The sequence below is a fragment of the Sciurus vulgaris genome, assembly GCF_902686455.1.
Source record: "Sciurus vulgaris genome assembly, chromosome: 3".
In the NCBI taxonomy this organism is placed as follows: Eukaryota; Metazoa; Chordata; class Mammalia; order Rodentia; family Sciuridae; genus Sciurus; species Sciurus vulgaris.
In genome coordinates, this window is record NC_136463.1 from 57,984,377 (window position 1) to 57,998,415 (window position 14,039).

General features: G+C 39.4%; 1 protein-coding gene across 1 annotated transcript in view; it reads left to right on the top strand.

Moving 5' to 3' along the window:
• The first annotated feature begins 781 nt into the window (after positions 1-781).
• The window catches only part of RABEP1 (rabaptin, RAB GTPase binding effector protein 1), a 138,655-nt gene continuing 125,397 nt past the window's right edge, over positions 782-14,039 (top strand). The window contains exon 1 of the mRNA XM_079132431.1: positions 782-1,016. Within this exon, the coding sequence (XP_078988557.1) occupies positions 983-1,016 (34 nt within the window). The 5' untranslated portion in view covers positions 782-982. The remainder of the gene's footprint in view (positions 1,017-14,039) is intronic.

The window sequence follows — 14,039 nt, forward strand, 5'->3', positions numbered from 1 at the left end:
CTCAGATTCTGCCCTAGAAAGAATGAACCTGCGAAAGAGGCCACAGCTTCAGTCATTTGGGGAGGGAATTCTGGGGTCACATATTCCCAGGACTTGGTCATAAAGTGCCAAATTCTATGAAGTCCTCGCTCTACGCCAGAAGCCGGGACGGCAGAGAGGAGCCTGTGAAGTATGGGGGCCCAGGGCAGGCCCAGGTATAAAGGCAGTACTTTCTGTATATAATTTGTCCTCTCCTGTCATAAGTACAGGCAGTGTCTGGCTGTATCCCCAGCAAGCTCTCTCTGTGCCTGGCAAGTAAGAGTTATTTGCTTAATGCAAAGTAAACCAGCCTCTGCAAAACAAGACCAGCCACAGTTCTGTCGGAAACAGTTCTTCCTAATTTTTCTTTTACTTCATTTAAACTTTTCTTAGCCATTACTCGCATGAATGTTCCAAGAGATTAAGTGACTCTCCCAAGGTCACACAGCTAGGAAGAATGATTTGTACTCCACCATTCGGTCTCTTCTCTAATCCTTTTCTTTCTTTTTTTTTTTTTTTTTTTTGTCTCTGTGCTGAGAGCCGACCCTCCCAGAGGTCGAGCCTTTCCCGCCGAAGTTGCAGATTCACTTCTTCCTTGGTATTAAACCTCCCTCCGTAGCTGGGTCTACCGACCCCTCCCCTCCACTCTAAAGCCTACCCTCCCCGCGCTACCCCAATCCTGGAGAAGCCCCGCCCCTCCCCTCAGGTCAACGTCACGTGCCGCCCCATCCCCCCGCGCCTGCGCACTGCTTATTTCCCGCTGTCAGGATGAGGAGGCGGAGGTCGGCGCTCGGGTCCGTCTCTGCCCGCGGCTGTGGCGGCGCCGGCGGCTCCAGCCTTAGCGGTTCCTCCCTGGGCAGCGGTGGCGGCGGCTCGGTCGACGCCTCCTCCGCCAGCTGAGCCCGCGGGAGCCCGGGACGCCGCTTTCCCGCCCATCCCCGCTCCCCGAGGCCGGCCCCTGGCCATGGCGCAGCCGGGCCCGGCTCCCCAGCCTGACGGTGAGGCGCCCACCATGGCAGGCGCGGCGGGCGCGGCCTGCCCGGCGCCGGCGTCGCGGGGGAACCTTGGGGCTATCGGCGGGAAGGGCGTGCGCAGGCCCCGGGGGTGACCCCGCCGGGCGGAGGCGGGAGCTCGCGGGACCCGGCGCGGGCGGCGCGCGAGGGCGGCGCAGGGGCCTGGGCGGCCGTCGCTGGGGAGGGGGCGAGAGGTTCCGGCTGCATCGCCTGCAGGCGGGTAGAGGGAAGGGCGTAGGGAGGCTGCAGAACCTGGGAGAAGCAAGGGAGTGTGGCGAGGAAGCTGCCGTGGGACCGGCACGTGGATTCCGTGGGGAGGATGGAGATCGGGAACATGTGCTGTATTGGTTAAAGAAAAAAAAAAAAAAAAAAAAAAAAATCTTGGTTAGTGGTGATGTATCCTCTCACCCCAGCCAGGATCTCCCAAGTCCACGCTCTAGCGCCCTTTGCACCCAGTTTTGTGGCATACAACTAGTTGGGATCAGTAACTGGATTTAGTAGCATTCCTTCAGTGACAGTGTTTCTTAATGGTTAAGTGCTAGGGCATGGAATCCTTCACTAACAAACTGACCATACTAGCCTCTTAGAGTCTCAGTATTCTCAGAAGAGGTTAATTCCTGCCTGTTTTATTTACTAAGAAGGCAACATTATTTATGTAAGACGATAGCTTTGTAATATTGAGAGTATTGGGAATAATGAGAATGCCAAAATCGAGAAAATGTTTATTATTATTTATTTTTGTGGTGGTGGGAATTGAACCCAGAGCCTCACGCTTGCTAGGCAGCTGCTCTACCGTTGAACCACGCCCCCAGCCCAGTTATTATTTTCAAAGAGATTGGATCTCTGTTACCCAGGCTGACCTCAAACTCTTGGGTTAGGAGACCCCTTGAGTAGCAGGATTACAGGTGCACACCTAGCTGTGTCTCCTTTAAAAAAAAAAAAAAATATATATATATATATATTTTTTAGTTGTAGATAGATGGACACAATATCTTTATTTTATTTATTTTTATGTGATGCTGAGGATCGAACCCAGTGCCTCACAACTCCAAGGCAAGTGCTCTACCATTGAGCCACAACCTTGGCCCAGCTGTGTCTCTTATAGAATCTGTGTTCTTGGGAGGAAATAGAGCCTCAACCTGAATAATCTAAGTTGGTTATCAGAGCCCTTTATGACTCTCTGGAAAGTGGACTGAGCTCTGTTTCAGAGATGGACCACATTTTTCCATAATATACTACTCGGAGTTAAGTTTGGAAAGAATATGCTTAGTTTTTGTCACGATCCTCCTTTATCTAGGTTGATCTATAATCGACCTTTGTGCCTAACATCTCTAAGTGTGAGTAGAATGTTGAGATATGGTGCTAGGCATAGAAGCTACTTAAAAATTTGCTTTGCCCAGGGTAGTCTCTGGAAATAACCTTTCATGAAAACCTTACTGTTTTTTCTTGCCTTTGGGGAACTGGAAACAATGTTATCAGATTTTCTCTGCTCTTTGGGAAGTGTACTCCAAAGCCTGTTAGCCTGAAATGGTGGGTTATGTTAGTTGCCTGAGGGAAGATGTCCAGCACTCAAAGTGGACATAAGAATCACCTTGCTGGTTCTATTCCAGTAGAAGGGAAGGGAGGCACATCTGGTGACCTAACAGAGGAAACTGGGATGTTTTCAAGTGACAATTTGATCGTCGCTTTTTGCATTTGATGTCAGGGAAGAAAACTTTGCACTTTCCAAACCCTCTTTGATACTGCAGATTGAGACAATACAGAGAAAGCCCAGTGGCTTCTGTCTCTGATCTGGGGTGGTAGGTATGCCTTACGGCTTCTGCCTTCTCTTTTGAGTTGTGTGGAAACAAACCGCTTGGGCAGCTCAGGTGACATGACAGTCTGCAATCTAAATTCCCTGCCTCTTTCAAGATGTGAAATGGTCTTCCTTGTAAATAGGGAGAAGTGACTAAGCAGTTAAAAGAGGCTAGGAAAACATTAGCTTTGGGAAATCTTGAATTCTTGCTATTCTTAGTACAGGTTTATTTCCTATTTTTCAAATCTTATGACTATTGGATGAGATTTTTAGCTTGCATAGATTGCAGTTTTTATTATAAATTAATGTAGTAAATGGGTAGCTACAGCTACTGTTCACAAAAGAAAATTTCCTGTGTTTGAGTGCTTTGTGTTATTGCTTACCAGTTCATCCTGGGGTTTAATTTTTCTCTGCAGTTGAACTCATTGGTCACTCTTAATTTTTAAGCACACTTGAATTTCCCAGCTGTGCTGATTTAAAAAAATTGTTGCAAAATTCTTTTGCATAACTGGCAGTAAAACTGCTTAGTCTTTGACTTTATCTTGCTTTTATCCCATTTCAGAAGCGATTGTCTCTTATGACTGTTTTCCTTTTTAATATACCTTGAATTTCTTTTCATGGGGATATAGTAGGTTAAGAAAAGAGTAGATTTAGACTGGGGCTGTAGCTCACTGGTAAAGTGATTGCCTAGCACATGTAAGGCTCTGAGTTCAATTCTCATCACCACATATAAATATATAAAGATCCATCAGCAACTAAAAAAAAAATTAAAAAAAGATTTAGAAAAGAGTAGATGTGTGTGTAAATTGACTGTATGAAATGTCATTTAAAATTTCTCTTTAATTCCTTTATAAATTTTTGAAAAAGTTTACCTTTTTTTGATTGTGTATCTTAGTTTACTCATTTAGATTAGTGGTAATTGTAATAGCCAGATTTCAGTTGATTTGTTTTCCCTTGCGAACCCAAAGATATTGTAGAAATCTTCATAATCTAATTTAATTTGACTTAAATTGTGTTTTAGAAGCATTTATTCTGACTTTACTTCATTACTTTAAGTTTACTATTTTCTATAATCCCTCCATTAAAAAAAATACATATATGTATATATAGGAGGCAGAGGAAGGAACTTAGGGAGAAAAAGGTACCAGGGGAGAGCAAACCCCCCAGGTGTGGTGGCATAGGCCTGTAACCCAGCTATTCCAGAGTCTGAGGTAGAAGGATATCAAGTTCAAGGCCAGACTGGATAACTTAGTGAGACCCTGTCTCAAAATAAAAAAGCTGGAGATGTGTCTCACTGGTAAAGCATCCCTGGATTCAACTCCCAGTTCAAAAAAAGGAAGAACTGGGATGTTGGAAAAAAAAAAAAAAGTATGTGTATATAGAAAGGATTTTGAATGTTTTCACCATAAATGACAGTGAAAGATATGTTTAAAATGATTTAAACATTTCACATCATATACAAGTATCAAAATGTGACTTGGTATGCTTTTCATATATGTAACTTTTATGCTTTTATGTATCAGAAAAGAATGTATATATTAAAAAGTAGAAGTATGTCTTCCTTCATTTTCCAGAGGTAACCACTATAGACATGCCTTACATACATAGTTTTACAACTTGCCTATTTCACTTAACAAATGTTAGCTGTCATTATTACATAGCTGTGCATGGACCATGTAATGACCATGGAATGTTATGCAAGCATTGTAAGTAATATCCTAGGAAATCTTCACATCAGTGAAGTGAATACTATTATAATATTACTGCTCCTATTTTAGTGATGAGGAAATTGAAGCACAGAGAAGTTAAAGAAACATGCAGCTAGTAAATAGGGGACCCAGAATACAAACAGACTATTTGATGCCAGCACCCTCCGACTGAGTTGCTTGACCATATGGACCACTTTCATGTCAGTATTATAAGTCTGCCTCATCCTTGTTAACAGCCCCCACCACCTTGAGGAGGGATGGAACTCAGGGGTACTTTACCACTGAGCTACATCCCCAGGCCTTTATTATTTTTTGTACTGGAGATTGAACCCAAGGGTGCTTAACCTCTGAACCACATCCCCAGTCCTTTTTGTTTTGTTTCAAGATAGAGCCTCACTAAGTTACTGGCCTTGTGATCCTCTTGCCTCAGCCTACCCAGTTACTGGGATTACAGGTATGTGCCACCATACCCAACCCAGCCCTTTATTTTTTATTTTGAAACACTGTCTCATTAACTCGCTCAGGCAGGCCTTGATCTTGTGATCCCCCTCCGGTATCTCCCAAATAGCTGGGATTATAGGTATGTGCCATGCTTGATTCATTTACCTTTTCCACTTTTGATGGACCAGTAGATTTAAAACATTTTTTTTCATTTTTATAAGCAGTGTTGCAATGGATGTCCTGGTACATATTTTTCAAATATACTTCCTTTTACTCCTATAAGACTGTTGGATTAAAGAGGATGAGTTCTGGGTAATTTAAATTTAATAGCTATTTCTTGCTTACTTTCACAAAGGTATCAATTTACATACCCTCCAACAGTGTATGAGATGATGGATTTTCCCTATAGTCTTACAAGCTATGGATGATGTCAGTTGTTTTAAATTTGAGTCTTCTACCAGCCTTTAATAAAAAATTTTTTTTTTGTGGGGGGGGGGGGTTACCAAAGATTGAATCCAGAGGGCACTTAGCCACTGAGCCATATCCCCAGCATTTTTTTTTTTTTTCTTTTTGTATTTTATTTAGAGACAGGGTCTCACTAAGTTGCTTAGGCTGGCCTTGAACTTGTAATACTTCTGCCACAATCTCAAGTCACTGGAATTATAGGTGTGTGTGATCACATCCTGAAAAAAAAAAAAAAAAAAAAAAAAGTAGTATTCTTCATTTAACAAATAGTTGGGTACCTAGATTATGCCAAACCCTCTGCTAGTTTCTAGGAGATACAAGGATGAACAAAAACAGACCTAGTCCGTGTTCCTGGGTACTGAATCATTTAGTCATTAATCAAATGAATCCCATAGACAGGTATAAAATCATTTATTTATTCAGTCAATATGAATGTGTACTACTTTCCAGGCACAATTCTAGGTATTTGGAATACCTCAATGAGCAACACAGATAACACTGCCCTAGTGTGGGACAAGAAGATATTGAACAACGAACATGGAAGATATGGATTGTTAAGTGAAAAGTGCATGGAAACAAAAAAAGAACAGAGTAAAGGGAAGGGGTGGGGCTGCTGTAAGTAAAGTGATGATGATAACCTTATTGAGAAGATGACACTTGTGCAAACACTTGAAGGAGATAGACCCGGGATATCTGGACAAAGAGTGTTACAGAGGGATTTTTTTTTTTTTTTTTTTTCTCCAAATAACCTTGGAGGAGCCTGTCTGCCATGTTGGAAGTCTGTGACCAGAATGATGATAAGGAGGGGGAGAATAGTAGGATATGAGATCAGAGAGGCAGTGAGATGTAGGGCTCTAGAAGCAATATTAAGTATTGACTTTTCACTATGGGGAACCATTGAAAAAGTTTTGAATGGAGGAGTGATGTGATCAGACTTAAATTTTGAAAAAAAATACTGTAGTTACTGGATTGGCAGTAAGGTAATAGGGAGACAAAGGAGGCATGGATGTAGGAAAAAGATGATAGGCCCTGGATAGGATGTATGGACGGAAGTTACATTTTGAAAGTATGGCCAATAGAGTTTTTGGATACATTGGATATGGGGCGGAATAGAAAGAGGAGTCAAGGAATTCTACAGGTTTTCAGTCTGAACAACTGTGAGATGTACATAGTGCTATGATGCCTGTAATTGAGATATTTGATTCATTTAGGGGAGGTTGGGAAAGGTTTCTGAGGAAGTGTTCCTGGATCTGAGATCTAATGGATGAATGGGAGTCCTTTTTCTTGGAGGAAGCAGATTGAGTAATGGAACTGAAGAAAGGTTTGTGTGCCTGGACTAGATGGGGAGAGAGGGTGTAAAATGGGCATGGGCTAGCGTATGTGACCTTTTATCCTTAGAGCTGTAGAGGAAGCCATTCACTAAGTAGGTTTTAAGTAGGTAAATGACATGTTAACTTTTAATTTGTACTTTGCTGATCATTAGTAATTATATTGATAATATGGTTCCCCACCCCATTTAAAAAAATTTTTATTTTGAGACAGGGTCTCACTAAGTTGTGAAGGCTGGCCTGGAATTTGGGATCCCCCTATCTCAGCCCCCAAGTATCTGGACTTATTAGGAGTGTGCAACCTGGCTTGGCTGAGTATATTTTTGTTAATTATAGCATATTTTGGCTTTTTGGCCACCTTTATTTCTTTTATGAATTGGTAGTTTATATCTATTGCCCTTTTTTTCTTCTTCTTTAAGAACCCAGGGGTGCTTAACCACTGAGCCATATCCCAAACACATTTTATTTTTTATTTTGAGACAGTGTCTTACTCTAAGTTGCTTATTGCCTGGCTAAATTGCTGAGGCTGGCTTTGAATTCACCATACTCTAACCTCAGTTTACTACGAGCCACTGGGATTAAAGGTATGCACCACCATGCCCAATGCCACCCCCCCAATTGGTTGTTTTTTTCACATTAATTTGAGGAGGTCTTTGTAAATTATATTAACTTTTCTGTATGTTTTAGAAATTTTGATCTCCCAGTTTGTCAGTTCTCTCTCTTATTTTGCGGAAAGCAATTTTTATGTAGATCTGATCTTTGTTTTCATTTGTGGTGTCTGAGTTTCTTGTTTTGTGAGGAAGACCTCCTCATCTGTCTTGCTTGCCATCCCCCCAATCTCTTTTTCAACACCTTTATAGTTGTCTTTTGTCTGGTTTTTAATTCATCTGGAATTTATTTTTAAACAGTGGAAGTTTAATATCAAGAATCATCAACAGATTACCTAATAAGAGTAAAAATCTTAAAGATCGCAGTAATAATAGAAGTAGCCACTGCTTCCAGGACTGAGAGAGAACAAGGAAGGAGGGCATTTGTTAAGAGGCAATTTTCAGAACCGAGATCCTGACTAGGGAGAAGAGGATGCATCTGTGGCTTTCTACAGGACAGAGTTCACTGAGGGGCTACTACAGCAGAACTTGCTTGGAAACAGCTTCCTACCTTGCTGAGGGAAGTTGCCTACATCTGGAATTTATTTTTGCTATGACATAGGAATATAAGCTTATTTTACCCCCCAAATGGACAGCCAGTTGTCTTAACACTATTCAAATAATCCTTGTATTTGGTCACTGGGGATTGAACCTGTGTGTGCTCTACCACTGAGCTATATCTCCAAACTTTATTTTTATTTTGAGACAGTCTTGCTAAATTGACCATGCTGTCTTTGAACTTGCAGTCCTCCTGCCATACCCTTCTGTGTAGCTGGAATTACTATTCTGTGTAGCTGGAATTGCTATTGAGTCTGGCTTATCTATTTTTTAAATCAGTTTTCTAGCTTTTTTTTTTTTTTTTAAGTGGTATCTAGAATGGTACCTGATACATGGTATCACTTAATGGAAATTGAATGACTATTAAAAGAACATAGAAGAAAATAGTGAAAGCATAGAAATACAAACTTTATAAAGGGTGTGTGCCTTTGGGAGTGGGATTCTAGGTATATTTAATATATTAAATATAATATTTAATATATTAAAATTTATGTGTGTAAATATATGCATTGCTTTTTAAATTTTTATTTTTATTGTAAACAAATGGGATACACGTTTCTGTTTGTACATGAAGTAAAGGCATACCATTTGTGTAATCATACATCTACATAGGGTTATGGTGTTTGATTCATTCTGTTATTTTTCCCTTCCCCTCCCACCCCCTATTATGTGTCATCATCCACTTATCAGCGAGATCATTCCTCCTTTGGTTTTTTGAGATTGGCTTATCTCACTTAGCATGATATTCTTCAATTTCATCCATTTGCCTGCAAATGCCATAATTTTATTATTCTTTATAGCTAAGTAATATTCCATTGTGTATATATATACCACAGTTTCTTTATCCATTCATCAATTGAAGGACATCTAGGTTGGTTCAACAATCTGGCTATTGTGAATTGAGCAGCTATGAACATTGAAGTGGCTGTATCTCTGTAGTATGCTGATTTTAAGTCCTTTGGTTATAGGCCAAGGAGTGGGATATCTGGGTCAAATGGTGTTTCCATTCCAAGTTTTCTGAGCAATCTCCACACTGCTTTCCAGAGTGGCTGCACTAATTTGCAACCCCACCTATGCATTGCTTTTGTCATAAGAATCTGCACATACACATGTATTTGTTTTTTCCCCACATATTTAATTAGTGCATTATAGTTGTACATGATGAATTTTGTTTTGTATTTGTACATGCGCACAATATAACAATATAATTGGGCCAATATTACTCCCCAACATTTTTTATTTTTTGTGGTACTGGGGATTGAACCAGGGTTGTTTACCACTGAGCTACATGTCCAGTTCTTTTTCTCTTTTTATTTTGAGACAGCATTTCACTAAGTTGCCAAGGCTGGCCTCCTGCCTCAGCTTCCCAAATTGCCAGGATTACAGACATGTGTTACCATGCCTGACTGTGCATGCTTTATTTATTTTTTTCAAAATTTTTCTAGTTGTAAATGGACACAGTAACTTTATTTTTATGTGGTGCAGAGGATCGAACCCAGTGCCTCACACATGCTAAGCAAGTGTTCTACCACTGAACTACAACCCCAACCCCGTGCCTGGTTTATTGAGTGAAATTTGATATACTCTTGTATAGTCATTATAACAATAATGAGTTTAATTTTTATAACAGTATCTACTAGACATTTATTGTTTATTTTTGTGTGGTACAATTGTGCTGGGTAATGTGTGTTTGGGGAATAGAAATTAATGATACATAAGCCCAGTGTGGTACATGCCTGTAATTCCAGTGACTTGGGATGCTGAGGCAGGAGGAGCACAAGTTCCCAGGCCAGCCTTGGCAACTTAGCAGGACTCTAGCAAAATTAAAAAAAAAAAAAAAGATGATGTAACTCAGTGGTGGTAATGGGTAAGGTCCCTGGGTCATCCCCAGTACTGTTGGGGTAAAAGTTATCTAGTTTTGTTTTTAAGAGTTTTATGTGCTATAATGAAGGAATAGGCCTTAGAACACTAATATGAACTGAGAAGGTGCCCAGTGAGAAAACAGAAATTGTCATTGCTGTTGGTTTTGAGGAAGAAAAGGAAGAGCTAGGAAGAAAGGTGTCTTTTTTTAAAAAAAAATGATTTTTATTACTGCATTATAGTTTTATGTAAGTGGAGTTCATTTTGATGTAATTATACACACATGGAAGATCATTTGCATTTGCTCCATTTCAGTCCCCAGTACTACTTCTTTCCTTCCTCTTCTCTCTTGCCCTGTTGAAGGAAGATCTCTTCAGTTAGTTTTCTCATTAGACACATGAATCTCTTTCAAGTGGTAGCCTGAGTTCTGTTCTTTCTGGAGAGGAGCTTACTACCTCCTAGTTTAACTGGGTCTGATGTTTTATTTTACCTTTAATTAAATTGAAACTTGTCCCACTATAACTTCTACCTGTTGTTTTACATTCTGTTCCCTAGAACCACCTAGAGGAAATTCAAAGCTTTTTCTACATGTTAGTCCTTACTGTTTTTTTTTTTTTTTTTTTTTTTTTTTTTAGTTTTAGATGGATACAATACCTTTATTTTACTTATTTATTTATTTTCATGTGGTGCTGACGAGCTAACCAGTGTCTCACATCTGCTAGGCAAGTGTTCTACCACTGAGCTACAACCCCAGCTCCTAGTCCTGAATAAATTCGATGATAATGCTTTTTTTCTAACTTATTTCTCCTGTTGTATGGTTTGAATCTACTTAATGTTCTTTTGGTTCTCTTTCAGATGCATTCCAGTTGTTAAAGACTTTTGGTGGTACTGATGTTGTAGATTTCTTTACAGAAAGTAGTGGGGTCATTAAACTGAACGGAATCCTAGACACTCAGCTATCTTTCTCTCATTTTACAGATTAGGAAACTAAGGACTAAAATAGAAGTGATTTACATTGTAGCAGAGCCAATACTGGAATTTAGGAGTAGCAAGGAGCTATCACCTCTCTGCTGGTTACTGCTTCTTTTTATGTAGCTTTCTTTAGAACCCTCATTATGATATAGCCTGGAAAGAATCATGAATTGCTAAAGACTGATTAGTCAGAACACTTAAGACTGTTTGATAATCGTTGTTTTTTAATACATCTATTTATTTTTATTTTGGTGTTGGAGATCAGACCCCAGGCCTTGCACATGCAAAGCATGCATTCAATCACTGCGCTATACCTATAGTCCCAGTACTTTCATTTTAAAAAGATAATTTATTGCGTATGCTTATTGATAATGGGTTTTGCACCGGAGATATTATCGCAAAATGAAATGGTTCTTTCCTTATGAGGCTTGAAAGTCTAGTGCTGAATACCACAAAGAACAATTTGACTAATAGTGGTATCTGTCTTTCTGTGTCTCTCTCTTTCCAAAAGCATAGACAGTGATTTATTTAGGAAAGTGGATAATCTAGTCAAGGAGAAATGAGACAATCTCAAAAGAGACACCTTTGGGGTAAGTAAGGAATACACATTTAAGGGAGAATGTGTGCTATCTCCAGAGGGAGAGACAGCCTGCTAGTGATATCTCCAGCGTAATGCTCGTCATAGAATAAATATAAACAGTAAATACTTGTTGAATGAAAGTCAAACAAAAGCATTCAGTTACAATTATGTGGTAGTTCTTTCCCATTCACTTCTCTTTCTTTCTCTTTATGTAAGTGTAAATATACTCAGTCTTTCTTTGCAGTACTGGGTACTTGAATCCAGGGGTTGAACTACACCCTTTTGAGATAGAGTCTTTCTAAGTTGCCTAGACTGGCTTTGAACCTGAAAACCTGCCTCAGCCTACTGAGTAGCTGGGATCTCAGGTGTGCATCACTGCCCCTTGGCTCCAGTCACAGTATTTTGATAACATAGCAGAGACATCGTATGAATAGTCTTGAGTATTGTGTAGAATTTTTTTTTTTTAACTGTTTGGGATTGCATCCAGGGTTACTTAGCACTGAACTACATATCTAACCCTCTTTAAATTTTTTTTTTTTTTTTTTTTAATTTTGAGATGGGTTCTTGCTAAGTTTCCTAGGCTGGCCTCAAGCTTGCCATCCTCCTGCTTCAGTCTCCCACTTTGCTGGTATTACAGGGGTGTACCATGTGCCCAGCTTGTGTAGAATTTTTGAAAGATGAAATGGATAATTTCCTGGATACATGCAAAACCTACCAAGATTGAATCATGATGAAAAGACATCTAGCTGAGCGTGGTGGCACATGCCTGTAATCCCAGCGGCTCAGGAGGCTAAGGCAGGAGAATTTCAAGTTCAAAGTCAACCTCAGCAGAAGTGAGATGCTAAGCAACTCAGTGAGACCCTGTCTCTAAATAAAATAAAGGGCTGGGGATGTGACTTAATGGTTGAGTACCCCTAGGTTCAATCCCTGGTACTCCCCACCACCCCGCAAAAAAAAAAAAAAAAAAAAAGAAAGAAAGAAAAGAAATCTAAACAGTCCAATAACAAGTAAGAAGATTAAGTTGGTAATAAAAAGTCTCCCAAAGGAAAAGCCCAGGACCTGATGGCTTCACTGCTGAATTTTTACCAAATATAAAGAAGAATTGATACCATTTCTTCTCAGACATTATGAAAAATGGAGTGCCAACATTACCATTACCTAAATCAGGCAAGAATACAAGAAAGAAAAAAAACAGGCCAGTACCCCTGATGAACATAGAGGCAAAAATCTTCAACAGAATATTCAATAAATTAAAAAGATTATTCATCATGACAAAGTGAGATTCATCCTAGGATTGAATGATGTTTTAACGTGAGACAATCCATAGAAGTGATCACACCAACATATAATCATTTCAGTAGATGCAGATAAAATTGATTTGACGAAATTCAATATCACTTGATGACCAAAACTCAAGAAATTAGGTATAGAAGGAATAAAACTTCTATGCAATGAAGGTGTTTTTAAGCCACAGCAAATATGTTGAATGGGGAAAAGTTGAAAGCTTTTCCTCTAACATCTGGAACAAGACAAGGATACCCATGTTTACCACTTTTTTTTTTTTTTTTTTTTTTTTTTGTACTGTACTGGGTGCTCAACCACGAGCCACATCCCCAGTCCTTTTAAAAATATTTTACTAGAGATAAGGTCTCACTGAGTTGCTGAGACTGGTTTAGAACTCTCAATTGCCTCCCAAACTGCTGGGATTACAGGTATACACCACCATGCCTGACTTTTTTTTTTTTTTTTTAAGGAATAAATTTCTTTATAAATTACTCAGTCTCAGCTATACTCTTATGTAGCCGCATAATGTATTAACATTTTTCTATTTATGTTATAAACAAGCTTCATGACTTAAAATAACACACTTTATTAACCTTTACTTCTGGAAGCCAGAAGTTTGAAGTTGGCTTCACTGAGCTAAAATTAAGTTGTTGGCAGGCTTCTACTGGAGGCTGTAGGAGAGAATCCATTTCCTCACCTTTTCTAGCTTCTAGAGTCTGCTGCATTTCTGGACTCATGGCTCCTTCTTCCATATTTAAAAAAAAAATTTTTTTTTTTAGTTGTTGACGGACCTTTATTTCTATTTATTTATTTGTGGTGCTGAGAATCAAACCCAGTGCCTCACACGCACTAGGCAAGTGCTCCACTGAGCCACAACCCCAACTCTCCTTCTTCCATCTTTAAATCAAAAGGCTAGCATCTTCAAATCTCTCTGACTGCCTCTTCTGCTTCCCTCTTCATTTAAGGAAATTTAGATTACGTTGGACACATTCAGATTATCCAAGATAATCCCACACATTTATAGTGAGATTACTAACCTTCATTCTAATTTCAATTTTAATTCTTTCCCATGTGTCCTAACATATTCACAGGTTACAGGTAGCAAAATATAGGCATCTTTGGATACCATTATTGTGCCCACATTTTGTCTCTTCATATTCATTAGATGATAGGAAAATTTAACTTTTTAAATCTAAGTTCCATGAATTGTTTTTATTTGTTCTTTTTAGGTGTACATGACTTGAGAGTGTATTTTGACATATACATACATGGAGTATAACTTCCCATTCTTGTGGTTGTCATGTTTACCACTTCAGTTTGACATAGTACTGGAGTTACTGAAGTCCGTACCCAGAGCATTAGGCGAGAG